Here is a 27883-nt window from a genome sequence, read left to right as displayed (position 1 = left end):
CATCTTGTGTGTTGGAGTGATGGTCAATTTGCATATTACTGCTTTATTAGATAGGATACTTATTCCCCCATTAGCACATTCCCGCCCCACAGAAGGGATGTGGTAAGCTTGTAATGAGGGACTTGGCCACGTGGGAAGACGGTAATGGATGATGTCCTGGAGCCTCCGTACAATGGCTGCACCCATCCTCATCCACACAGAGGAACTTGCAAAGCAGACCAGGGTTCTGTCTCCGGTGGTGATGGAGATGCGCTAGCAGATCAGCCTCCCCGGCCATCTTGTGCATTTCACAGCTGACCCAGCTTCTCCCGCCCGCCCATCCGGAGCTGTTATTTCTGTGAATGCTATCTTTCTGCAGCCAATTTGCAGCCAAGTCGTGGCTCGGGGACCTGCCTTTTTAAAAAGTGACTTTGAATCTTTTTGCTCTAATCCATTATATTCATGCTTTTTAAAAAAAAATGTGATTCTCAGACAGCAATGTTATTTCCTTATTTCCAGTATTTTTATGATCAACTCACGTACTGCCTATTATATCATAAAGACCTGACTTAATTTTTTTCTTAAACAGGCATGTCAAAATGTAAGGTGCTCCTGATGCTGTGTCCAACAGATGTGAGTCCCAACAGTGTGCTGGTTTACCAGGCGCCAGATGAAAGTGCGCCTGAGTGGGCCCCGCTGCTGCAGCACAACAATGCAGAGCCGCTAGTCCACGAGCCAGCAGGTGCTCAGGGCTAACTTAGTTCCCCCCTGAAGACTTAGTCCACTGAGCAACATGGCAAGCGCGTTGTAGACGTGGCGAAAATTACTGTGCATGTCCCCTTGTGAGAGCAAAACCAGTGCCTGTGGGCAACCAGAGCACCTTGATAAAAGGGTCAGATGCCTGTCTGAAAGCAGCAAATTTGGCTCCGAGGTCACCTAGAGTTTGGGTTGTAGAGTGGCCTTTCCCTGGAGGGAGACTAGCCTGCCCCACTTTCACAAACCCCAACCACAGCTGTGTGTGTCCCGGGAAGAGCCACTCGAGCTGGCCTGCCCTCAGGCTCGTTGGCCGGAGGAAAAAGTGGGGGAGGAAAGCTGCTTGCGGACCACCTGTTATATCTAACACCGTTTTTCAAAGGCGCAGAGAAAGCTAACGAACTTCAGAGTAAAGTCTCTCTTGTGGGGGCCTTAATGGCTGTTTCATACTGACCTGCCCAGTTTGGAAGAAAGGGGGCGGGGGGCACTGGGGGTCCTCTACGGGTCCCCTGGTCCTGGCCACAGGCCGTTCCGGTGATGATTTGTGCCCTCAGCTGAGGGAAGAGCCCGGGCTGAGTTGTGACAGACACGCGTCCGTGGGGCTGTGGCCGTCAATCACGGCCTTCAGCAGAGCAGGGCGATGGTCTGATTTGCAGGTCGGTGAGCGCGCAGACCTCCTCTTGCCTAAGCTGTTCTTCCTCCACCTCAGACCGCTTGCAGTTGTGCAAAAGCAAAGCAGTGGTCTCCTTGCAGGCAGCAGAGGCCTCCTGTGGCCTGTCAACACCTTCTTCAAGCCCACAGATGTTCATGTACATACACACATATTTTGGCTACTATAAACTATTTATATTTTAATTCTTCAAAGCTTGCTCATTGTACCAGGCAATTTTTTCATGTATTTCATAGAAACCATAGTTTGAATGTTTTATAGTCACAAAATAAGAAGGCTTCATAATTTCAACATAAATATACGAAAACACATTGGCATGATTGGCGGGAGGGTAGCGAGGAAGCAGCCATTCGTAAGACCAACCCACATACATCAGGGGACAGCAGTTAAGAGAGCAAAGATAGAGAGGGTTTGAAATATACTTAAAGTAAGATGAAAGATCTCTTTCATCAGTGATCTAGCTCAGACTTGCTATCAGTGGGATCCTGCTGAGTTGGAATATATATATTTTAAAAGCCCATATATTCCTTTAAGTGGCTGAAACTATGATATTTATTTTAAAGATCCCGAAAGCAGCTGTGTTTAGCACAACAGAAGCATACAGGGGCCTACTGGGTTTATAGGAAATGGAGGCATGGGGTGGGGGTACAAGGTGAAGTCACAGCACCCAGTTGCACACCTGTGGGTTAGAAGGGGCATTGCAGTGAGAGGAATTTGGGCAACTCGGAAGCTCGCCAGCTTAGCAAGGAGATGTCCAAACAAGGCCGCAAAGCCACCCTTCCTCAGGGCAGCTTTCCCTGAACACCCCTTCACCCGCCCCCCACTTCAGTCGGGTCTCCTCTGTCTAAGTTCCCCTAATGACATGCAGTTCCTTCCAGCACTCAGCAGGCCGCACATGCTGTGGTTGCTTGGGAGGTCTGCCTCCCTACTAGACAGTAAGCTGTGTGAGGCTGACACACTGAGTTTATTTTGCTTTCCATTCCATTTGGTACGATGCCTAGTGTGTTGTGTGTACTCAGTAAGTCTTTACTGACTATGCGAAAGTGGTATTTCTCTGACTTTCTGCTGTTATTCCTGACAGAAACGGACACAGGTATGAGTTTGCCATCGGAGGGAAGCTGTGGGCTCAGAAGCTTCTGTGCAGGTGAGCTACTGGCCTGACACAGAGGGACAGGAATGAGCCCACTGGCAATGGTTCCATATGTCAGAGGTGGGAAGACTTTTCCACTGAACAGACAGGCATTGCTGACAAATACATGGCTTGAGTTTGCTGCTTGATTTTGTGATTTAGGTTTGAAAGTTTCATAGTTTTGTATTTTAGATTCATTTCCTCCACTCCCATCCTCATTCCCTTAGTTCAAGACTCAGGAAAGGGTCTGGGAATAGATACATTATGAGGAAGGGTTGCCATTAGGGGCTCTAAGGGAATGTTTTATGGAAAAGAAACTGCAGAGACCACAGTCACAGCAGGACTATTATGATAACCTTGGTTGATGTTTTCATAGTTTATGGGTGAAGCTTTCACATCATCTGAGTCTCACAGACATATTGTAAAGTAAGCAGCTCAGAATCATGGCAAATTAACATTTTTTGAGAGCTCATTCTGTGTGGAGGCACTACACGGAGCCCTCTATATTGAGAATATATTATTTAATCCTCACCACATCTCCATCATTATTATTCCCAATTTACGGATGAGGAGACTGAGACCTAGAGTTCAAGTTTGCCACAAATTGCATAACCAAGAAGCTTAGAGTCAGGAATCAAACCCAGGCAGTCTGCTCACCAGCTCAGAGGATAAACCACTATACTAATGAATAGCACTGGGGGATCTCCAATAGATACATTGTTGCTACTATAGGTCTTCCAACTGCTGGTTCAATTCTGTTACTTTATATTGCCATTTTTAAAAAACTAGTTTACAGAGAAACCAAGATGGCGGCATAGGTAAACACCAGAAATTGCTGCCTCCCACAACAACTTCAAAAATACAACGAAAAGACAAAACGGACATCATCCAGAACTACAGGAAAGCTGGCTGAGTGGAAATTCTACAACTAGAAGGAAAGAGAAAAGCACACTGAGACTCAGAGGAGCTGCGGAAGTAAAGTGCAGAGGTACGGAGGCTTGAGCACACTTGCGGAAAGGGGCTGGCACCTGAGGACGCGGCTGTCTTTTTGAATTGGGAGGGAGCCACAAGCTCCCAACTGCTCTGAACTCCAGTTCTGGGAGGTCTCTGGGGACCCAGGGCTCATACGGGGAGAAACTGGACTGTCTGGCAGCAGGCAGAACTCGGAACTCAAGGGCGGCTTTCTCTCAGAGGTGCTTGCAGTGATTATCGGGACACTGAGACACAGGGTCCCTTAGGGCAGGGCTGAGGATCAGCCATAGCTGCTTGCTCCACCCTGTTGATTCCCTGAGATCCCGCCCCACCCAGGCTGCAGCAGAGGCTTTTGCATATGAATGCCCTGGCCCTTTGCAATCTGAAAATTACCTAACAAATTGCAGCTGGGCCAGACAGACCCAGAACTTCCAAGAGAAGGCCCAAGGCCCCACAGCAGCTTGCATTGCTTCACAGCTGGGCCTCATCTGGGCACCTCCAAACCCCCAAAAAGGAAGGGGAATCTGCAGATCTCTTCGTAGCTCCTGCTGGGTAGCCCCAGGTAGAGGCTAAATTAGCACCTCCTTAGATCCAAGAGCCAGTGTACCCAGTGGTCAGAGTGGGACCATCCAGATTACAACTCCTCAGATCCATAAGGGACACACTCAGGGGGCAGACTCAGTGAGCACCAAAGCCCCACTGAAGCAAGTCTTGCCCCATAAGGATGTCTTCAGCACAGAAGTTCTTCCACTGCAGACACAGCTGATTCTCACAGCCAATTGGCCTGGAGGTCAATTCCTGCCAGTGATAACTACAACAATCAAGGCTTAACTACAATAAGACTAGAACAAGACTGTGCACAAAGCCCACAAAGGGGTGCACCAAGAGTGTCCACCTCAGGTAATTGGGGAGGCTGAGCCACTGGGCCCTATAGGACACCTAGCATACAAAGCCACTCTACCAACACAGGGAAGCATAAAAAATGCGGAGACAAAGAAACAGGTCACAAATGACAGAAATGGAGGAAAGCAAACTACAGGATATAGAGTTCAAAACCACGGTTATAAGGTTTTTCAAGAATTTTCTAGAAACGGCCGATAAATTTAGTGAGACCCTGGAGGATATGAAAAAAGACCAACTAGAAATTAAGCATACACTGACTGAAATAAAGAATATTATACAGAGATCCAACAGCAGACAAGAGGATCCCAAGAATCAAGTCAAAGATTTGAAATATGAAGAAACAAAAAATACCCAACCGGGAAAGCAAAAAGAAAAAAGAATCCAAAAATATGAAGATAGTGTAAGGAGCCTCTGGGACAACTTCAAGCGTACCAAACATCCGAATTATAGGGGTGCCAGAGGAAGAGAGACAGCAAGATATTGAAAATCTATTTGAAGAAATAATGACAGAAAACTTCCCCTACCTGGTGAAAGAAATAGACTTACAAGTCCAGGAAGTGCAGAGAACCCCAAACAAAAGGAATCCAAAGAGGACCACACCAAGACACATCATAATTAAAATGTCAAGAGCAAAAGACAAAGAGAGAATCTTAAAAGCAGCAAGAGAAAGAAAGTCAGTTACCTACAAGGGAGTACCCATACGACTGTCAGCTGATTTCTCAACAGAAACTTTGCAGGCCAGAAGGGAGTGGCAAGAAATATTCAAAGTGATGAATGCCAAGAACCTACAACCAAGATTACTTTATCCAGCAAAGCTATCATTCAGAATTGAAGGTCAGATAAAGAGCTTCACAGATAAGAAAAAGCTAAAGGAGTTCATCACCACCAAACCAGCATTATATGAAATGCTGAAAGGTATTCTTTAAGAAGAGGAAGAAGAAAAAGGTAAAGATAAAAATTATGAACAGCAAATACATATCTATCAACAAGTGAATCTAAAAATCAAGTGAATAAAAAATCTGATGAACAGAGTAAACTGGTGAATATAATAGAACCAGGGGCATGGAAAGGGAGTGGACTGACAATTCTTGGGGGTAAAGGGGTGTGGGGGTGCAGGAAGAGACTGGACAAAAATTGTACACCTATGGATGAGGACAGTGGGAGGGGTAAGGGCAGAGAGTGGGGTGGGAACTGGGTGGAGGAGAGCTATTCAGGGCGAAGGGGAAGAGGAACAACTGTAATAATCTGAACAATAAAGATTTAATTTAAAAAAATGTTGAAAAAAACTAGTTTACAGTTTCACTTTAGCTTAGAATTTATCAATCAGAGGCTATGGTGATTGTATATGATTAAAATTTCATCAATCAAGTCTAGATAAGAATCCTCTACATTTACTAATTTAAAAAATTGCTGAACACATTTACTGATTTTATTTTTTATAGGTAGTCATCGTTTAATAACCATTGGACACATCTATTGAATATATTGAGGAAAACTTGTTCCTTTCTCTGATACTCTACAACATTGTTAAGAAGCATAAAAAATCTAAGTCCATGAAAACATGTGATTATTGAGTTCTTTTTAGATTGTTAATTCTTCAGGGAGATGTCAATGACCAACAGTGACTGGCACGATTTTTGCCTTCTAGAGATCCAGGTCTCTCTCCTTATGGGTTCTCTTTACACTCTACTTTGTGTTTGAAAAGAAAACATGAAAATGCCATAATTTGTAGCTGGTAGGAACAATTACAACAAAAAGCTCCCTCGCCTAGAACTCTAGATGGGAAAGTGATCCAGTCAAGATTTTGGGCCTGTGCAGTGCTGTGACCCAAGCTGGACAGAGTTCAGCACAGAGGGTAGCACTTAGTCTTTGGGATAGCACTGCCTGCATTTCGAAGCCATATTAGAAAGGATATTGGCTCATATTTGTTTTTGTGTGTTATCTGTGTCTCTTCCCCTCTCCATGCTGGAGAATTAGGTTTTATTTTTTTATTTTTTAAAAAATGTATCTTATTGATTTCTTACAGAGAGGAAGGGGGAGGGATAGAGAGTTAGAAACATCAATCAGCTGCCTCCTGCACACTCCCTACTGGGGATGTGCCTGCAACCAAGGTACATGCCCTGGACCGGAATTGAACCTGGGACCCTTGAGTCCGCAGGCCGACGCTCTATCCACTGAGCCAAACCAATTAGGGCAGAGAATTAGGCTTTAATACGCAGTAGTGACATTCTAGTTCTGGCAGATGAAGGAAGGGGGCAGTTCCGGAGGGCAATCTCAACTTCTGCTTATCATATTTACTCTTGCTGTTCCCCCTTCCTCTTCATTTGTAATCCAGGAGGCTCTCTGAGGAGAGCGAGCGAGACTTCTCAGATGGAGCAAAGGACCACGGGCTGGGATGCCAAGCGCTATGCAAAGGTCTGCCATTGAATTTGCTCATTTGATCACTGTGCTTTGGTTTCTCCCTGTGCTTGCTAAGTGTGCATAACATGTGCTTGAGTGTTTTGTGAGCATTATAGGGCATTATACTAGGTGAGCGAGTAATTTTCCAGACCCGCTGCTCAGGTATGAAGTGAAAATCTGCTCCTTTTGAGATGCTGGGCTGTGGCAGTCAGCTGACCGCCAATCCTTCAGACCACAGCAGCCATCTAGTTGTTCTTGTTCATGGGACACATTTTGCAGTCTCTGAGCTGCCACTCATCAGGCTTATAGATGAGGGACAAGCCTATTTGTCTCCTTTGTTTTCAGAAATGAAATATGTAATTGTATATACTCTTGCTACTTTCGCCTACCTCCCCAACCCACCTCCTTTAAAGGTTTTTGTTTTGCTTGGGGCACAAAGTTGCTGAATCTGACATTAATCCCAGGAGACAGGAGGAAGAGGTGACATGGTAAACAAACTGAGTTATTTGGACTTCCTACTATAGTTTCTTTTTAAAATTTTTATTGATTTCAAAGAGAGAGAAAGGGAGAGGGAGAGATTGAAACATCAGTGATGAGAGAGAATCATAGATCAGCTGCCTCCTGCATTCCCCCTACTGGGGATTGAGCCTGCAACCTGGGCATGTGCCCTTGACCAGAATCGAACCTGGGACCCTTCAGTCTGCAGGCCAATGCTCTATCCACTGAGCCAAACTGGCTAGGGCCACTATAATTCCCTTTTGATGATTTGGGCCAGGACCACTAGAGGTTTGAACTAGATTTAGTAAGATGCAGGTCCCGGGGTTCGGGCAGGAAGCACTCAGGGAGTACACTGGAAAGAGAGAACACCAAGCACCTTTCCGGTCTTGCCCCACTCTGCTTTGTTGTTGTTGATATAGTCGATGTCACGTTTGGCAACAAGATGCCTGTTGGCCAAAGGTGCCAACCTGAGATTCTTAGGAGCTAATAAAAATGTTTGTGGGTAAAGAACAACTTTGTTTCATAAATAACAGCCTTTGATGTGCAACACTGGAGTTAACAGGCTGATTTCTTTTGAACAAAGATAAAATGTATGTACATTATTTCCAGTGCGGTTAAATTAACAGCATTTTCTAAACAAATCTAGGAAGTTAGGGAACCCATGAACTGCGTTACCCCTTAGTTGCAGCTTGGTTGAACTTAGTTGCAGCAGGAACTTCAGATACAGGAACACAGCGCAACCCTTCAGTTTTGAAACGTTGCTAGGCCTCCCGGAGCTGTAAATGACCAAAGAAACATCCGGGTAGTGCTGCTCCCAGAGCTCAGTGCCCGGTGAGAGTTGTGCCACCTTCTGGCTGTTGGTTGCAGCCCGGGACTCTCACTTGGGGTCTTCGTTCTTTTCTTATTTTTTTCCTATTACTGCATTTCTCCTTTTATTGAGACACAATTTACATTCTATTCCCATACATTTTAAAGTGTACCTTGCAGTGATTTTTTAAACTTGTTAAACATGTTTGACTTTTTAAAATTAAAATGACATTTTTTCAATTAGTTGACATTCAATATTAGTAGTTTTAGATATACAGCATAGACATTTATATAACTTACTAGAGGCCCAGTGTACAAAAATTTGTGCACTCGGGGGGGGGGGGGGGGTCCCTCAGCCCAGTGTATGCCCTCTTGCAGTCTGGGACCCCTCTGAGGATGTCCACCTGCTGGCTTAGGCCCGCTCCCTGGGGGATCGGTCCCAAGCTGTCAGTCAGACATCCCTCTGGCAGCCCTGCAGCCCTCCGGGGGTGTCCACTTGCCAGCGGGGAGCAGACCTAAGCTGCAGTCGGACATCCTTAGCGCTGCTGAGGAGGCGGGACAGGCTCATGCCACCACTGCTTGTGGCTGAGCAGAGCTCCCCTGTGGGAGTGCACTGACCACCAGAGGGCAGCTCCTGCATTGAGTGTCTGCCCCCTGGTGGTCAGTGTGTGTCATAGTGACCAGTCATTCCCAGTCGTTCTGCTGTTAGGGTCAGTTTGCATATTACCCTTTTATTATATAGGATAAAGTGATCGATCCCCTGATAATTCAATATTATAATAACATTATGACAATATTACTGACTATATTCTCTATGCTGTACTTTATATCCCTATTTTATAACTGATAATTTGACTTAATCCTTTCACTGTTTCCCCCCAGCTCCCCATCCCTTTCATCTGGCTGCCAACAATTTGTTCTCAGTATCTATGAGTTTGTTTCTGTTTTTTTTGTTCATTTATTTTGTCTTTTTTAAATTTCTTTTTTCCCTGTATTTAAGCCCTCCAATGGCTTTTTTTCTTTATTTCATTTGACTTTTTACAATATACATAATAAATCTATTATCAGAGTGTATATACAAAATAGCCATTTACATGCAATAAACATTAGTATTTCAAGAAAAATGATTTGAAATACAATGTTACATGCAATAAACGTTAATATTTCAAGAAAAACGATTTAAAACATGTTAGATGCAATAAACATTAATATTTCAAGAAAAGATTTTAACTATAATTACTACCAAAACTGTACTAACATAATATCACAAGTTGTAGGAAGTATTAAAAATCTGCAAATAACAGGATTACTTCTATTATATTCTAAAATATTTTTTTCCTCTGGATCTGTTTTTGTTCACCAATTTATGTTGTTCATTATATCCCACATATGAGTGAGATCATGTGTTATTTATCTTTCTCTGACGGGCTTATTTCGCTTAGCATAATGCTCTCCAGGTCTATCCATGCTGTTGCAAATGTAAGAGTTCCTTCTCTTTTACAGCAGCGCAGTATTCCATTGTGTAGATGTACCACAGTTTTTAATCCACTCATCTGCTGATGGGCACTTAGGCTGTTTCCAAATCTTAGCTGTTGTAATATTGTAAATTGTGCTGCTACGAGCGGGTCTTCATTCTTGGACAGGGTCATCAATATGCCGAAACCCGGCTTGCAGGTGCCCCAGCTGCAGCAGCTTCCAACAGAGTCAGAGCTTTCATTGATGCCTCTTGGCAACCAGTAGCAACCAGCCTGGCTCCGGGACGGGCGAGGTGGTATCGTTTCTCCCCAAATTCCTGTCTGATTTGCAGCCCCGCCAAAGGGTGGACGCCTTTGGGTGCGGGCCTAGCTCGTCGTCGGTTCTGAATGTGAATAGGAAGCCACACAGCTGAACCAGTAACAGCGAAGACCTGGCAGTGCCGGTCGCCAAGGCCTTGGTCTGAGTGTCGGGGAGGTGCGACGCCCCTCAGCTCTGGCCAATGTGCACACCCAGGTGAAATTCCGGCCCAGAGACAACCACCACGGCGAGGGAAGGCCAGGAATCCTGCGGCCACCACCCCGGAAGGGCCTGGAGGCTTCAGCCACCGCCTTCGGATAGGAGCGCACCTGCCTAAGAAACTAAAACCACCTCCGCCATGACAGGGAGCACCGGCCGAGCCGCGCGAGGGCGCGCTCCGGAAGAAGGCGCGCTCGCGGTCCCGCCTCCCGGCCGCCTGGCCCGCTGATTGGGCGGAAGGAGCGCGCCCGCCGTGCTCCGGTTGGAAACGCGTACTGGCGGCAGCGGCGTTCCGCGGCGGAAAGGCAGGGGCGGCGGGAGGCTGCGCGCGGCCCGCCCCGCCCACCCGCCTCGGCCCTGCAGGGGCTGGATGGGCAAGTTGGGCTCGATGGCTCGAGCCCGGGCGGCGGCGGCGGCGGCGGCCGGACACGGCGGCGCGTTCTGCTCCTCGCCGCGGCGCCGGCGGTGAGCGGAGCGAGCGCGCGGCCCCCGATGAGACTGCTGGCGAGCTGGCTGTGCCTGAGCCTGAGCCTGGCGGCCGTGTGGCTGGCGCGGAGGATGTGGACGCTGCGGAGCCCGCTCACCCGCTCGCTCTACGTGAACATGACGAGCGGCCCGGGCGGGCCGGCGGTGCCGGCGGGCGGCAGGAAGGAGAACCACCAGGTACGGGCCGGCCGGCGGGGCGGGGGCGTGGCGGCCCGGCCTTCGCGCGCTCCGCGGCCATTGTACCGGGCGGCGGCCTCGGCGCCTCGGAAAGTTTCCCTGCCGGGCCCTCGGCCGCGGCCCGCGGCGCCTTTTGTTACCTGCGCGCCTGCGGAGGCCTCCGGTATCCCCGCCGAGGGCCCGAGCGTGGCGCCCCGGACCCTCCCCGGACCCGCATTGTTCCCGCGCCCGGGCGGGGGCTGCCGACGCTCGGCCGCCTCGGCGCACGGCGAGGGGCACCGCCTGGCCCGGGCCGAGGGAGGAGCAGCAGCCACGCCCGGGACACTCCGTACCCCGCAGACGCCCCTCTCTGTCGGGTGAACCTCCGATCGTACAAAGGGCCGTGGAGAGATGTCACCGTGTGTCGCCAGCCCCTCAGCTCCCCGGGGTGGGCTGACCCGGTGACATTTGCCCGAAGCGCTCAAACGTGTATTTGACGGCCCTCGCGCCCGCCCCCAGCCTTCCTCCCACCCAGGCGACGTCTCCTCCGAACTCCGATGTCAGACCGGGAAGGTGTGAGGCCGGGGGTGCCGGCGTCGGGCAGGGCTTTCCCGCAGACCTGGGCGGGTGAATCTGAGAGTTGTGCCTGCAGCGGGCCGGGCCGGGCCGGCGGCGTCCTCTTCATCAGCTTCGTTGGTGCCACTTGCAGAAGTCGGTGCAGGTCGGCCCAGAGTCAGGGGTGAGCTCCTGTTTGACCGCGATGTCATTCGCAGTGTGCATCCATCGAAAACAGGCTTTTGAACTCCGCCAGCTCTCCACTCCGGAAAACAGAAACGATTACTCCCCATTTTGTGTCACATCATTTTCACAGATTTCTCATTTTCCTCTGTTGTGTTTCTTATTATGCCAGGGGTTCAGCGAGCTTACACTCAGGTCGATTTCTTGCATTTTAATGAAAGTAAAGAATTATCTAAGGAGGTAAAACAATTCATTTAGAAAAATAGCATTTAGTTCTTAATTAACAAATAGTTAAAATGGCCCTTTTTCTACTTTTAAAGGAAATAATATATTTCCATATTTTTTTTGGGGGGGGTAATCCCACAGATATTGCAATTTGTTAGGTATTAACTCCTATGGTATTGTTAGGAGTGATAAGTTGTAAAACCACATTCTTTGCTGTGAATTAATGACTCACATAGCTAGTCATTTTTAAATAACTCTGGCGTCCTGTAGTGATCATGTAAACTTACCAAAATGTCCCATCTCCATCTGGAACACAGATCACGGTGTAAAATGATGAATTAGAAATGTCGTTTTCAGCAGCTGGTGGAAATACTGTTCTGGCTAGGGCAAAAGGCAGCGTATTTCTGATGAAATGCCCGTATGGGTGACCACTCTCAGCTGCAGGTGTTTGTTCTAACACTTGTCCTGCTGCCTCTACAGCATGCTTGATGCCTTCAGTGCTCATAAAATTGGATGGATTTTAAAAAATGAAAACCTGTTTCAGTTCTTTGATTTTTATGGAATCTGGGTAGAATTATAGCCGTAGATATAGCCTCAGAACATAGCCTTTTTAGTGGTGTACCTTTAAAAAAATTTAAAAAAATTTTTATTGTTGACAGTATTACAGATGTTCCCCATTTCCCCCCCTTTGCCCCCCTCCACCTGGCCCTGGCCCTGGCCCCACCCCAGTCCTCCACTGCATTATTATCTGTGTCCAAGGGCTGTGCATATACGTTTTTTGGTTAATTTCTTTCTGCCCCCCACCTCCACCCTCCTTGCCTCTGAGATCTGTCAGTCTGTCCCATATGTCCATATCTCTGACCTATTTTGTTTGTGAGTTTATTTTGTTCATTGGATTCCACATGTAGGTGAGATCCCCAGGTCCTTCCATGCTGTCTAATGTGTCAGGTTCTAAGGAAAAGGAATATTGGTTTCAGATACTTCATTTATGTCGTTACGCTTCGCAGATGCTCACGTGTGCATGTGTGTGTGTGTGTGTGTGTTTGTTTTAACCATTTCCACTAACAGTTTGGCAGCTAATTTCTCCAAGGTGAAGACTTGATCTGGTGCCTTCTGTATATTTAGGGGGAGATTAGCTCTTTTTCTTAGAATAATCAATCTTGACATTATTTTGAAATTATACAGCTACATTATGAAAATGTCCATGAATATGGTTAAAATGAGCAAAAGAAACGTGGGTATAGAAACCACAGTGAGGTAAAGTGCAATAGGCAAAATTGGGTTTACAGTTGTGAGTACATGAAAGTTTATTTTTGTATTGTTATTTATTGTATTATTTTCCACATAAACAACTGTAACCTCCCCCCCCCCCCCCCCAAGTCCCCCATATTCCAGGATCTTGGATTTACTTTATAAACTGTGTTGCTTGTGAAGTAACTTTACTAGTGTTTTTTACCCCCTTCAAATTAATAGTTTTACACCAGGTCTTCTGCTGTTCATTTGTGTGTGTGGGTTCCATAGCCACTCATATCTGATTATTTTGGAGTTGCACGCAAGTAGGGTTATGGATTTAATTGGACCATACTTAGACCGTTTTCCTTATGGTTAAGAAATTATGATGGCGGATTCTATGGTTAAAAGAATCCTCTACCACTTGGACACTTGGGCAATGTTTAGTCATTAGCAGTTGCTATTTAGTTATTAGAGAGAAAGATGAGCCAAAGCAGCTCTGAAACGACAGTAGCAGCACCATTTTAGTAACTTGGTTTGGTGTGCTTGCTTCAAAACCGAGATTATGTTTCGCTTTGGTCAAGCGAGAAGCAAGGACTGACTTACCTCAGAGCAAGGCTATGGCTTGTGGGCCAGACTAGGCTCACTTACTTTTTTGTACAGCCTGTGAAGCAAATTATATTTTTAAGTGGTTGCAAAAAAGACAATATTTTGTAACATGAAAATTTCTTATATGAAATTCACATTTCAGTGTCCACAAGTAAGGTTTGTGGGGACAGAGCCACCACATTTATTTACCTCTTGTCTGTGAGTGCTTGCAGTCTGCAACAGCAGAGTACTAGTTGCTGCTTTGTGACCTGCAAGTTTAAAATATTTACTGTTTGGTCCTTTACAGAAAAGAGAGTTTTCCCAGAGAAAAATTTCAGCTTCCTTAATCAGAACATTCTTAATTACAGGTTGCAAGGCAGATAGATTGACTTCTTGGGGAAAAACTAGTTATATCACTTTTCTGTATTGGCAGACTTGGGGCTTTAAAAGCAAATGACAACAGGAACTTGGGATCTAATCTTTTCTATGTATTGCATCTAGTACTTAAAGTTAATGAAAATATTATAAACCTGTTGAAACTTGAAAGGACCCTTACGTCCCACCAACTAGGTTCCTGGAAATAACAGTCATTCAGTAGCATCTACACTAATAAAAGAGAAACATGGTAATTAGCGTACGACCGCTACCCTTCCCACTGGCTAATCAGCATATCCTTATGCAAATTAACTGTCAGCCAAGATGGCGGCCGGCAGCCATGCACTGAAGCGAACAGGGAGGCTTGCTTGCTCCAGTGATGGCAGACTCCAACGTTCCCCGCCTCACTTGCCGGCCTCTGAGCTGCAACTCTAAGAAACATTGTAACAAATATAGAAGCTAAACAAAACCCCAGAAACCGGCTTTCAGTCAGCCGGGCTTCAGCCAGCCGGACCGCAACATTGTATCAAATACAGAAGGTAAAGGCCAGAAACCTGCTTTCAGCAGCCAGGCCTCAGAGCTAAAGCTGGCCCAGAAAAAAAGAAAAAGAAAAAAAGGAGCAGTTGGGAGCTTCAGTCACCCGCCAGCCTGAAAACGGCCTTCAGCCCCTTAGCCAGACTGGCCAGGCACCCCAGTGGGGACCCCCACCCTGATCCAGGACACCCTTCAGGGCAAACCAGCCGGCCCCCACCCATGCACCAGGCCTCTATTCTATATAGTAAAAGGGTAATATGCGTCCCGGCACCGGGATCAGCGTGACAGGGGGCAGCGCCCAAACCCCCTGATCGCCCTGCAGCTGTGTGTGTGACAGGGGGCGGGGCCACAACCTCCCTATCCGCCCTGCTTTGTTCGTGATAGGGGAAGGCACCCCAACCCCCTGATCAGCCCTGCTCTGTGCCTGATAGGGGGGAGCTCCCCAATCCCCTGATCGCCCTGCGGCTCTGTGTGTGACAGGGTGCGGCGCCCCCCCCCCCCCCCCCCCCTCGCCACGGGCCCTGCTCTGTGTGTGACAGGGTAGAGCCATAACCTCTCCATCGGCCCTGCCCTGAGTGTGACAGTGGCGGCGCCCAACCCCCTGATTGGCCCTGCTCTGTGGGTGATAGAGGGCGGCGCCCCAACCCCCCTCCACGGGCCTTGCTCTGTGTGTAACGGGGTAGAGCCATAACCTCCCCATTGGCCCTGCCCTGAGTGTGACAGGGTGCAGCGCCCCAACTCCCTGATCTGCACTGCTCTGTGTGTGACAGGGGGCGGTGCCCCAACTCCCCTATCGGGCCTACTCTGTGCATGACAGGGGGGAGCTCCCCAACCCCCTGATCGGCCCTGCCCTGTGCATGACAGGGTACGGAGCCCCAACCCCCCTGATGGGCCCTGCTCTGTGCGTGACAGGGGGCAGCGCCCCAACCCCCTGATTGGCCCTGCTCTGTGCGTGACAGAGGGTGGCGCCGCAACCTCCCCATCGACCCTGCCTTGAGTGTGACAGGGGGCGGTGCCCCAACCCCCCAATTGGCCCTACCCTGAGCGTGACTGAGGGTGGCATTGCAACCTCCGGATCCGCCCTGCTCTGTGCATGACAGGGGGTGGTGCCCCAACTCCCCAGTTGGCCCTGCTCTGAGCCTGACCAGGGGCTGCACCTAGGGATTGGGCCTGCCCTCTGCCACCTGGGAGCAGGCCTAAGCCAGCAGGTCGTTATCTCCCAAGGGGTCCCAGACTGCGAGAGGGCACAGGCCGGGCTGGTGGACCCCCCCCCCCCCCCCCCGAGTGCACAAATTTTTGTGCACCGGGCCTCTAGTATATATATAATTTCAGAGAGGAAGGGAGAGGGAGAGAGATAGAAACATTAATGATGAGAAAGAATTATTGCTCGGCTGCCTTCTGCATGCCCCCCACAGGGGATCAGGCCCGCAACCGTAGCATGTGCCCTTGACCAGAATCGAACCTGGGACCCTTAGTCTGCAGGCTGACGGTCTATCCATGGAGCCAAACCAGCTAGTGCTCGATAGCTTCTTAATTGATGGAGTGAAAAGAGAATTATTATAGAACTCCCCAGAGCCAAAGCCAAGAGAATTTCTCCAGATGACATACTGTATGGTTTTTTACAAGCACAGACAACATTCAATATCTGCAATTATTAAGGTGTAACCTAAAATTGCAAGTATGTGTATGTTTGACTTACTTTATGTTTTCACCTTTATATAAGCTCAGAACTGTGCTATGCAAGTGATGATGGATTCAAGATAGAATTGGTATGATTTGGGGTTTTTTCCTAAATGGAAAAATACTTGGACATCACAGCCAGAGGTCAGAGGTTGTGCTAAAGGACAGATTCGGAAACCTAGCTCTCCATTTACCGGTGGAGGTGGACTGAAGTCAGGCACAAGGTAATGCTCAGGGCAGTGACCAGCTAGCCAGAGCGACGCTGGCGGACCCCTGTCCTCTGTGCTGACTTCGAGAGCCTGGAGGCCTTTGCAGCTGACCACCAAAGAGATTTTGAAAAGAGGTTATTTCCTCCACATGATCTCACTCTTTCATGGATAATAAAGACCATTACAAACTTTTGAACAATAATAAATACAGTGGCAGAGCTGCCTCAAACCGATTGTCGGACTGCAGTGGGAAGGCCAGGGAGGGTTGGGGGACAGGAGGGAGGGGAGTAAGAGATCAACCGAAGGACTTGTATGCATCCATATAACCATAACTAATGGACATAAGACACTGGGGGGTAAGGGAGGGCAGGGGCTTGTCAAGGGTGGGGGGGAAAAAAGGACACTTATGTAATACCCTTTGTAATACTTTTAGCGAAAAAAATAAATAAATAAATAAATAAATAATAAAAAAGGCAAAAAAAAAAAAAAAAAAAAAAGAAAAGAGGTTATTTCCTTCCCAATAACCTGTGCTGAAACCCTAAACAAGTGTTTGCTTTGGTTTCCTGGAACACTGGGATTTCTCTTCTGTTGCATATACCAAGGGCCATAAAGGGCATATAAAATGCCCCAGGAGACCTGCAAAGCCAACTCTGTGTAGATACTGCCCCAAAAACTAGCTGAAGGTTGTGAGTTAAACAAGGATGGCAACTTCCAGCAAAAGACTGTTCTTTAGACCCAGAAGTTTTGTCCACATCTGAGGATTATAAAATACTAACAGTGACTATCTGAAATGAATAATTGACAATTATTTATGAAAGCAAAGCTGAAGCAACTTAATCTAATTGGTGTAAATTGTTCCCCTGAATGAATGTGTGGGTGCCTTGGGTTGGTTTGTAGCATTAGTAGAAAAATAATGAATGTTTGACTGTTTATGCCTGTGCTGTATTTATTTATTTTATTATGGTTTTATTGATTTTACAGAGAGAGGAAGAGAGGGAGAGAGAGAGAGAGAGAGAGAGAGAGAGAGAGAGAGAGAAAGAGAGAAACATCAATGTGAGAGAAAAACACTTATCAGTTGTCCCCTGTACACACCCCGCCAGGGGAATGAACTCAAAACCTGGGCATGTACTTTGAAGGGGAATCGAACCAGTGACCGCTTGGTGCACGGGACAACGCCCAACTAACTGAGCCACACCGGCCAAGGGCTGCCTGTGCTGTGTTTAGATGCACAAAGGTGTCAATGATGAAATGTGTGCACTGGTTTATATTGCAAAAATGTAGAATGTGATTTTTGAGTCCTTAACTCTCAAGGTCAATATCATTGGACTTGATCTGGCTATCCTTGTAGTAGAAAAGATTTTGTGTTCAAGGACCCCATCAGTGGAGCCTTCCTGATGGTTTTTTGTGGGTTTGAATACCCCAGGTCTTTGGTTACTTATTGCTTTGAGAATGGCTACATGCCCAGACCAATGACTGTGATTTGAGGCATCCCCTTGAACTTCAGTTCTCCTCTGGCCGGATTTTTCGGGCCTTGGACAGGAAAGGAAAGGAAATCTAGTTGTTGCCTTCTGTTGTGTACCAGGCACTTTACGTGCATTATCCCCTCTAATCCTCCTGACAACTCTGGGAGGTAGGTGTCACACCCCTACTTTACAGACTTGCTCAAGAGCACAGTTGCGCAGATGGTGGAGTTGGGTGCTGCGCCCTGGTCTGTTCCATGATGCCCCGCCTGGGAAACCTGGGAAACAGGCTGCCTTCTCAATAGGAAATGGCCTGACTTCTGTGGCCCTCTGGGTGGATGGGGAAGTTATGCAGAAATACCAGCTGCAGTGTTTACAGTTTGTTAAACAGGGTGGGACAACTGCTCTGGGTGCTGGCCTTCATCCGGTGTAATGTCGGGAAAAATTCTTACCTGTGGTGTCTTTTTTCTGTCACCGACCAATTCTCCAGTTCTCTGACATCAACGGGACGTCCTGCAGGTGAGCCCTGTTCTGACATTAGTGACTGGAGCTCGCGTCCCCTCACAGATTGCCCTCACCTTGGGTGCTGCCCACCGTCACGGTCCACTCAAGTACAAATTCTGGGGTCCCCCAGGTTAGGTAATTTGCTAGAAAGACTCCCATGGAGTTTAAGGAAAAACTTTACTTATGTTTACTGGTTTACAAAAAGGGTACAACTCAGGAACAGCCAAACAGGAGACAGCAGGGCTGGGGTGGGCTGGGGAGGGCAGAGTCCACGCCCGCTCCCTGCACACCACCCTCCCAGCTCACCAGTGTGTTTGTTCAGCAGCACAGGTTCCCAAACCCTGTTGTTGGGACGTTACTGGAAGTTTCATAATTAGGTGTGATTTAAGTCATCGGCCTTTGGTGATTGAACTCAGTCTCTAGCCCCTGCCCCTTCCTGGAGGTTGGGGGCTGGGCTGAAAGTTCCACACTCCATCTCATTAGCTTTCAGAAGTTGCTCTTAGCACTCAAGAGTTTTAGGGGCTCTGCCTGGAACTGGGGATAAAGACTAAATACTTATTTTTTATTATACCACATTATCAAAAATCAGGAAGTTGTTTTTTAAAAAGAATTTTCTAGTTCTAATGTGCTCAAATCCTTTATATTTCGGAATAAAAGACCATTATATTATACAGCTCATGTTTGACCAGTTGAGGAACAACAAAAAATAATTTCAGAAAATTTTTTAACTATCCCTCAGTCTGATAAGCAAATACAGTTTTATAGGAAAATTGCATTTCTGCACTTTGAAGGAGTGATTCAGCAGGCAGTACTTCATTATTTTGATTTTTACTGTCAGTACATCCAGAACTATGTCATGTACCTGATTTGGCTGTTCATTGTTTGGTAATTGTTAGAGTCTCTGAAGTCTTGTTGCAAGTAGGGAGGACACTGCTAGTTGCTGTCATTTTTGAAGACGTTATGTTTAGTTATCACATCCCACCCACTTTATACTTGGCATCAGCAGACGACCACCTAGCATAACTCTGGGTTGATTAGAGTTTGTTATTTGGTAAAAGATTTACTTACTTCTTTAGACTGAAGAAAGTTGGAGTGAGCTTTAAAGGAAGATGCCAAGACGAGGCTTTTTCAGATACTGTGGGTGTCTCCAGATGGGGAGTCCAGCCTGGCACACGGTCCTTCCGGTGTGAAAAGTTAACAGGCATAATCTTTGTTCTGATCTGCGCACCTCTGTCTTTGTGGTCTTTGAGGAGCACACATTCAAAGGACTCACCAGCTTGAAAGTGCACAGGAGTCTGCAGACAGGTCACCACGTGCTGCGAGCTCATTACAGCTTTTCATTGAAGCTGGGCTGTCTCAGGCGGAAGTCCAGGGGGACTGCCAAAGGTTGCAGGGGCTCCCACCATGATTTCTCTCCAGTCAGCATCTCGCCTTAGGGGCAAGGGGCCACTCATTGAAGCCTGGCCACAATCATAACCCCATTACTTGTCTCTTTTGGTTTCTGATTCCCCCGCTGGAGCATAAGTTCCCGAGACCACTGTTAAGCTTAGGTAGTTAGGAAACGCTACTGGAAAGTCAGAACGATGACATTTTCTGTGGAAACCCATGTAGGGATTGTAAGCAGTGGGGATTCTGCCTCCTCGGGACATGTGGCAATGCCTGGGCGTTTTGGCTGTCACAAGGAGGGCTGCTGCTAAACACCCTGCAGTGCCAGGGCCGCCTGGTGGCAAGGGTTATCCGGCCCAGATGCCAGGAGTGTGGAGTTGAGAAACCCTGTCCTGTAATAACTTAGTTGCTGTGTAGATGAGACGACTACTTCTCTAAGCTCATCCAGTCCAATTTAATTAGGCCGAATAGTCCTGCTTTTCTTCTCTGAAAGTGAGTCTCAAGCAGACAAACTGGGTGGAGGTGAAGGGAAGCTTCTGTGAAAGAAGCTCCTTATAAAGCATGCACCTTGACCAGGAACGTGAGCCGGTGGGAGCTGCTCAGGCCCAGCTGCCCCACGCAGAAGCCAGGAGGTGGAGAGTGAAATGTGAAGTGCTTGGCTGGGTGCCTGGTACAAGGTAGCTGCTCAGCCAGTGTCCTTTGCTTGCTCATGGTAACACAGTTTTCCACTCCTTGCAGACCTGGGTTTAAGCAAGGCCTTGCAAAACCCTTGGAGCTTTAGGAGTCGACAGAAGCCCAGTGACAGCTGCTGGTCTTTAGGTTCCCTCCAGGATTTTGCTAGAAAGTCCACTTTCTATCTGTTGGACTGCCTGTGATTTTGAACAGTAATTCATGTGATGGATATTTATGATTCATCTGTATCTGTGCCAGGCACTGAAGTCATTCATTGTCCCGATTTTATGAAACTTTCTGTCTACCTGGGATGGTTGACACTGAGCATGCAAGTACGTAGTTTTTTAGTTCAGTGGTCATGTTACTGAGGAGAGGGTGTTAGAATGGGGTTCCCAACCTAGTATAGAAGTTCAAAGGAAACGTAGTTGAAGAAATATTTAGGCATGAGTCGAATTAACCAGGTGAAGTGGGAGGGAGTAGGGGTTGTGAAAAATGTAGGGACCAGAGCAGATGCCCTGTGAGACAGCAGGGAAAGGAGCCTCCCAGGTGTTAATGGGGTGATAGGGACTGTCCTGAGGGGAGGCGGTGGCAGAATGGATTTATCATGTAGAGCTTCCTAAGCCAGATTGAGCTTTTTGGATTTTATCCCAAGACTTCTGGGAAGTGACATCATCAGATTTGAATTAAAATTTTGCATTTTTAAAGAAGTTTGCTTGATCACTTCAAATTTCAAACTACTTTTAATTTCTGGAAATAAAAATCTAGATGTCTATATGTGTATTTTTTAAAGAATATATTTTATTGATTTTTTACAGAGAGGAAGGGAGAGGGATAGGGAGTTAGAAACATCGATGAGAGAGAAGCATTGATGAGAGAGAAACATCAATCAGCTGCTTCCTGCACACCCCCTCCAGGGGATGTGCCTGTAACTAAGGTACATGCCCTTGACCGGAATCAAACCCGGGACCCTTCAATCCACAGGCTGACGCTCCATCCACTGAGCCGAACCAGTTAGGGCTATATGTGTATTTTTAATAACAGCTTTATTGAGATATACTTCATATACCATAAGATCCATCCTTTTAAAAAAATACAATTATGTGCTTTTTAGTGCTGTACATTCACGATGTTGTGCAGCCATCACCACTCTCTAATGTCAGAATATTTCCATCGCTCCAAAAAGAAGCCCCCTGCCCATTAGCAGGCACTCCCCACGGCCCCTCCCCCAGCCCTTGGCACTCACAATCTATTTTCTTTTTAATCTTTGTTGTTGAAAGTATTACATTTATCCCCTTTGACTAGTTCTAGCCCACTTCAGGCTTTCACCACCCTATTGTATGTCCATGGGTTATGCATATATGCATACAAGTCTTAGGTTTATCCCTTTCCCCCATGCTCCTACCCCCGCCTTCCCTCTGAGATTCAACAGCCTGTTCCATACTTCTATGTCACTGGATCTATTTTATTCATGAGTTTATTTTGTTCATTAGATTCCACATATGAGTGAGATCATGTGATACAATCTACTTTCTGTCTTGGGATTTGCCTATTCCTGATAATTCCAGTATATGAAATCATATAACTTTTGTGACTGGATTATTTTACTTAGCGTAATGTTTTCGAAGTTCATCCATGTTGTATGAATTGGTATTTCCTTTCTTGTTATGGTTGAATTATATATCTATAATAATAAAAAACCGATCAGCAGGAGGTGCTGGAGCACCTCTCGGGCCCTCCCCCTGGCCCCTGAGCAGTGGCTCTTGAGGCACAGATGGGAGGTGGGGTGCCTCCTCGTGAGGCTGGTGCAGATGGGCAGTTGGGGGTGACCAGGCCAGCAGGGGAGAGCAGTTGGGGCAACCAGGCCTGCAGGGGAGGGCAGTTGGGGGCGACTAGGCTGGCAGGGAGAGGTGGTTAGGGGTGATCAAGCAGGCAGGGGAGCTGTTAGGGGCATCAGGCAGACAGGCAGGTGAGTGTTTAGGAGCTAGCGGTCCTGGATTGAGAGAGGGATGTCTGTGGGATCAAGCCTAAACTGGCAATCGGACATCCCCCGAGGGGTCCTGGATTGGAGAGGGTGCAGACCGGGCTGAGGGACCCCCCTCCAGGCCTCTAGTATATATATATATGTTCTCGTATGGATGAATCACAACTTGTGGATCATTAATTGGTGAGCATGAGAATGTTGCAAAGGGTCTGGAGCAGGGGTCCTCAAACTACGGCCCACGGGCCACATGCAAATACAAATATTGTATTTGTTCCCGTTTTGTTTTTTTTACTTCAAAATAAGATATGTGCAGTGTGCATAGGAATTTGTTCATAGTTTTTTTTTAAACTATAGTCCGGCCCTCCAACGGTCTGAGGGACAATGAATTGGCCCCCTGTTTAAAAAGTTTGAGGACCCCTGGTCTGGAGGGACAAGCACTTCAACCCTCGTCTTTAAAGAGAGAGCTTTACTCCTTCTGCAGCACGTTTTGTTCAGTAAGCAGTTTCTTTTCTGAAAGATGCATGTAGCAGTAAAGGTTTAACCATATGTGCTAATGTTGATGAATTGAGAACTGTTAAAAGGAGTTTTCCTTTTGGCATTTGCAGTTAATAGTGCTACTTCTTGCTTAGTTCTGGAAGTCAGAGTCAATTGTTCTAGTTTTCCATTTATAAGTGGATGCAAGGAATGGTTATCTTAGTCCTACAGTTTTATCTGAAGGATTTCTTGTCCACATTAATAGAATGTACCTGATTGCCTATTACCAAGGAGATGGCTTTCATCTTGATTAGTCATTTCAGAGAACAATCTATACTAATAAAAGGGTAATATGTTAATTAGACCGGACATCTTCCGGACATCCTTTTGGACAGAGCCATGGTGGCAGGGCCAAGGCAGAGGCAGTTAGGGGCGATCAGGCTGGCAGGGGAGAGCAGTTAGGGGCGATTAGGCCGGTAGGGGAGGGCAGTTAGGGGTGACCAGGCTGGCAGGGGAGGGCAGTTAGGGGTGACCAGGCCGGCAGGGGAGGACAGTTAGGGGTGATCAGGCAGGCAGGGGAACAGTTAGGGGCATCAGGCAGGCAGGCAGAGTGGTTAGGTGTGATCAGGCAGGCAGGCAGGTGAGCGGTTAGGAGGCAGCAGTCCTGGATTGCGAGAGGGATGTCCGATTGCTGGTTTAGGCCCCAGTCGGACATCCTCCGAGGGGTCCCGGATTGGAGAGGGTGCAGGCTGGGCTGAAGGGACCCCCTCCCACCCTACCCGTGCACAAATTCTGTGCACCGGGCCTCTAGTAAATAAATAAATGTCAGAGTGGCATTAGTGTTACAGAGCTCAGAATGTGCATCAGGAGGCCATGAGGATAAAAGAAAACAGTTTATGACCTGCACTGGGCATCCCTTAAGGCACAGTGAACATTAAGAACTAGTTAGTGATTAAGGATGAACATTTTAGACCAAGGAAAAAAGTGAATGTAAGTAGCTTCAGAGCTTGTCATATTGAGTGGTAAAAACAAAACTCATCTCCCAAGTGCAAGCAGTCTTGATAACAGTGTTTAAATGGTAAATTAACACAAATCAGTCAACAGTTGGAAAGATTTGGCTTATCCAGTTCAGGGTACAGGATTTGTAAAAAGATTAGGTAGTCTTTGAAACTTTTGTGCCTATTTGCTTGTTTGTATTGGTTTATAACTACCCAAGAGTTCATTCAATATTTAGCAAGATTAGGATAACTATAAAATTGGTCCACCAAGTGTGCAAGCAGTTACGGAACATCTACAGCTGGTAAATAGTCATATTTGTTAGGGGAAATACATTATTTTTGGCTCCTTATTGGGAAACAATGGATTATCTTTTTTAGTACATAATGGATTAATAGTAATGGGTTGTGTCATTGTACTTAATGGGCTTACTGTTATTTATCAGGCCATTAGAGGAATCTCATTGCTATTATTATTCTGAATTCTCCTGTGTGTCTAGTCCTAGACTGAGGTTTTGTCTGCATTACCTTATTTAATCCCCTCAGTACGAGGACAAATACTAGTAGCATTTCTAGTCTGCAGATGAATGAATAGAGGCTCAGAGATTAAGTGAGTTGTCTGAGATCATACAAAAATGGCAGAGCCAGCCATGGCCAGTGTTGGTTGGGCATTGTCCTGTGGTTGCCGGTTTGGGTTCCCAGTCAGAGGCTCGATCCCTGGTAAGGGGCATGTAGGAGGCAGCAGGCAATCAATGTTTTGCTCTCACATTGATGTTTCTCTCTCCTTCCCTCTCTCACTTTCCCTTCTCTCCCTTGAAATCAGTTAAAAAAAAAAAAAAAAAAAAAGAATGGCAGAGCCTGTCTGTTCCCCCTTCTCTGGTTCACGAACGCTAAATGCAAATGGAAACACTTATTGTGGAAGATTAAATTTCAGACACAGTTAAAATTCTTGAATTTTGTTCTGAAAAGTATATTCCTGGAAATCTGATTCTTAGCACGTGATTACTTTGTCTTCTTATTGATCACAGTGTGGCCTTGAGTAAGTTCATAATCTTTCTCAAGCACATCTTGCCCTGTCTGTAAGAATGTCTTACGATCTGGTAAAGCACACTCAATATTTTAGTGGAGTGTATGTAGCCCACACGAAGAAAAGGCAGCATAATCTGGTCTCTAGAGGGTTAAATGTTGCTGCTTATTCTGCCATTGATTTGTTGGTGGTTTTGAGTTAAATGAGTTAAATCATTGCTTCAGGTGACTGCTCTCTTACCTGAGAACAAGGCTCACTGAGCTGGTTATGGCTTCTGCGCTGCATCCCAGTGCAGGAGAGGCCAGCAGAGTTTTCCCTAATCTCAGAGTCCATAGGGTACAGTTGAGTGTTTTCATTTTCTTCTTCTTCTTTTTTTTTAGTGGTACGAGTGCAACAGAGAGAAATTATGCGAATCACTCCAGGCTGTGTTTGTTCAGAGTTACCTCGATCAAGGAACACAGATCTTCTTAAACAACAGCATTGAGAAATCGGGCTGGCTGTTTATCCAACTGTACCACTCCTTTGTGTCATCTGTTTTTAGTCTGTTTATGTCTAGAACATCTATCAATGGGTAAGTGAATCTTGGATGTTTTTTCTTTACCCTTATGTTTAAAAAAAAGAAAAAGAAAAGGAAAAGAGATCTTGTTCAGGTTGTTGACCACCTCGGCAGTGAGTCAAAAGCCTTGGCACTAGATCCAGTGTCTCAGCCCTGTTTTTCAAGTTCACCACAACTTGATAGACAGCCTCATTTGTCTTCGTCTGCGTTTCTGCACTGGGAAGTACTGAGAGCAGTGGTTCCCAACTTTGATGTCCGCAGGAATCACCTGGGATCTGGTTAAAATGCAAAATCGGAGTCAGTAGGTCTTGGGTGGGGCCTGAGATTCTGCATTTCTAATGGGTGGTGATGTTGCTGCTGATGAAACGGGGTAGCCCTTGCCATGGAAGGGCTGAGGAGTCAGATCTTGGCCTTAAGCACATGTCCCAGGAGCAAATTTTTGGGGTCATCTGATTCACCCCAACCCATGGGTGATGGCTTCTTTCAAGTGAACGGTCCTGTATCTGTTCTTACATAACGTCTAGGCTCAGCAGACTTTTGTAAACTTATTATGGAATTCTCTATTCCTAGAGTGGTTCTCTCATTTAAATTTATGGGGGAAAAGCTTAGGAATGTTTTTTATCCTTTCTTGGCCACATTTTCAAACATCCCAACGCCCAAGAATCCAGAACGCCAAGGAGAAAAGCCTGTGGGACCATTTAAAGCCGCTGGTTTTTTATGGTTGTTTTTTCCCCACTGAGGTTTGGAGCCAGCTTCTACTGAGTGTCTGCATCCCCAGTCTATCATCTGGTCCTTAAATATGTTTTTAGGCACCTTGAGTCATTTCTCAAGATTTCTTACTTGGTTTTCTTCATTGCTTATGTGCAATTGGCTAAGTTTGCTTCAGCAAACAGTTGTTATTTTTGTATTGGTAGTTGAATTTCTACAATGCGGTCTGACATTTTGTTTCTCAAATTGGCTTCATTGAATTTCTGTTCTATTCCATTTATCTTTTCATTGAAAAGCAGAGAAGTCACTATAGCAGTGATTTTTAACCTTTTTGGGGCCCTGTACCTCTTTGAAAGTTATAAAAGGTAGGAATCCTCTTTTCATTGTCCTTAAATTCAACATTTTGCATGTAATTTGGGGAAATTTAAAACTCTGAGCTACTTCCCCCTACCTCTACCCCATTGGACTCTGCTTAAAATTCCTTGCATGTGGAACTTCATGGTTTGGTCAAAGTGAGGGAGTGCAGTTAATAAATCCTTTTTGGCTTCCCTTATTTGCAGCTCTTAGCCTTCTTTTTAACCCTCACCCCCTCCCTACTCAAAACAAAAACCACTCTTGCCCTGTGTCCTTATTCTCAGCTGAAAGCTTACTTTTAGTCCCTTGGTACTTCCATCCGTTGTAGTGCTAGATTGTTACTGTGAGTGGGTATCTCTCTCAGAAACAATTACTATGGCACCTTCTTGAATTAAGATGAGATGCTTATCAGCCTTCCTTTGTAATGGAAGGGGAAGGCCAGGTAAGGAGAGACTTGATGGCTGTGTTGGTGTTGATTTTATAAGGAAGATGTTTATAAGGAGGCACACCTCCTCTGCAGATTCTAGAGTCTAGAAGGGACTTAAGATTGTGACCAGAGAACCTAGGATGCTTATTCAACACTTAAAAAAAAAAATCACATGGACATCACTAACTTTGGGGATTAAAGGCCAATTAGAGAGCCAGACCTCTCCATGGCATGTATTTGCTGGAAACCTGGGTTGAGCTAGGTCAGTGTCTCGACATTTTAAGTGGGACAATTCTTCATTGTGTGGGACTGTCCCACACATTGCAGGAAGTCTGGTCTTGTCCACTTCCTTCTCCCAATGACTCTTGGAGGGCAAAGTTTGTCTTGGTTGAGAAACACTGGGCTCAATGAATTTTGATTTCTTTTTCACAGTTTTAATCTTTTTGTGGAGCCTCAGTTGGTCATGATCTTTGGAAGTAGGGCAGTGCTTCTCTCTCTGGTGCCTTTTTTTAGATGTAGACCAGTGAGGTGACCTCCTGAGCTCTGACCTCAGATGACCTCAAGCTCTAGAATTTTATGATTATCTGTTAAGTTTGCTGCATCCTAAGGAGATGGAACCATGTTGTTTTATAACTGGAAACATTTAAGCCAAAGAACTATTTTGCAATTGACTTTTGGTCCTTTGCAAGTCAGCACTACCCCTGGCCACATGTAGCTCCAGCCCTGCTGCTGCGACCTCGGCAACCTCCTTTCTCTGACAAGTTACTTTGTGTAGCTATTTCAATTCCTTTTCTCAGGTTTTCTCTTTGCAGTCTGTTTTCCCACTAGAACATGTGAACAATTGACAATTAAAAACAACTTGTCTTAGATAAAATGGTGTAGAAAAATGGCGGCAGAGTAAGTGGATGCTACAGAGACATGCTCCCAAGACCAAACTGGAATTACAACTAAAATAAAAAATAAAACATCCTGAATAATCAACTGAAGACAGCTGGAGAGAATCCTGATAACCAAG

General features: G+C 46.3%; 1 protein-coding gene across 2 annotated transcripts in view; it reads left to right on the top strand.

Moving 5' to 3' along the window:
• Positions 1-10454: 10454 nt before the first annotated feature.
• The window catches only part of METTL9 (methyltransferase 9, His-X-His N1(pi)-histidine), a 47492-nt gene continuing 30063 nt past the window's right edge, over positions 10455-27883 (top strand). The window contains exons 1-2 of one of the 2 annotated variants that reach the window (XM_070413691.1): positions 10455-10766; positions 25204-25394. In XM_070413691.1, coding sequence (XP_070269792.1) covers positions 10596-10766; positions 25204-25394 — 362 coding nt within the window. In that variant the 5' untranslated portion in view covers positions 10455-10595. The remainder of the gene's footprint in view (positions 10767-25203; positions 25395-27883) is intronic. The other variant, XM_070413690.1, reaches the window with a different exon arrangement.

Source organism: Myotis yumanensis, unplaced genomic scaffold (genome assembly GCF_028538775.1).
Source record: "Myotis yumanensis isolate MYYU_CA2020_CCGP unplaced genomic scaffold, mMyoYum1.0.hap1 SCAF_4, whole genome shotgun sequence".
In the NCBI taxonomy this organism is placed as follows: Eukaryota; Metazoa; Chordata; class Mammalia; order Chiroptera; family Vespertilionidae; genus Myotis; species Myotis yumanensis.
The sequence above is the reverse complement of the archived record's forward strand: the minus strand, read 5'-3'. Positions and strand labels throughout refer to the sequence as shown.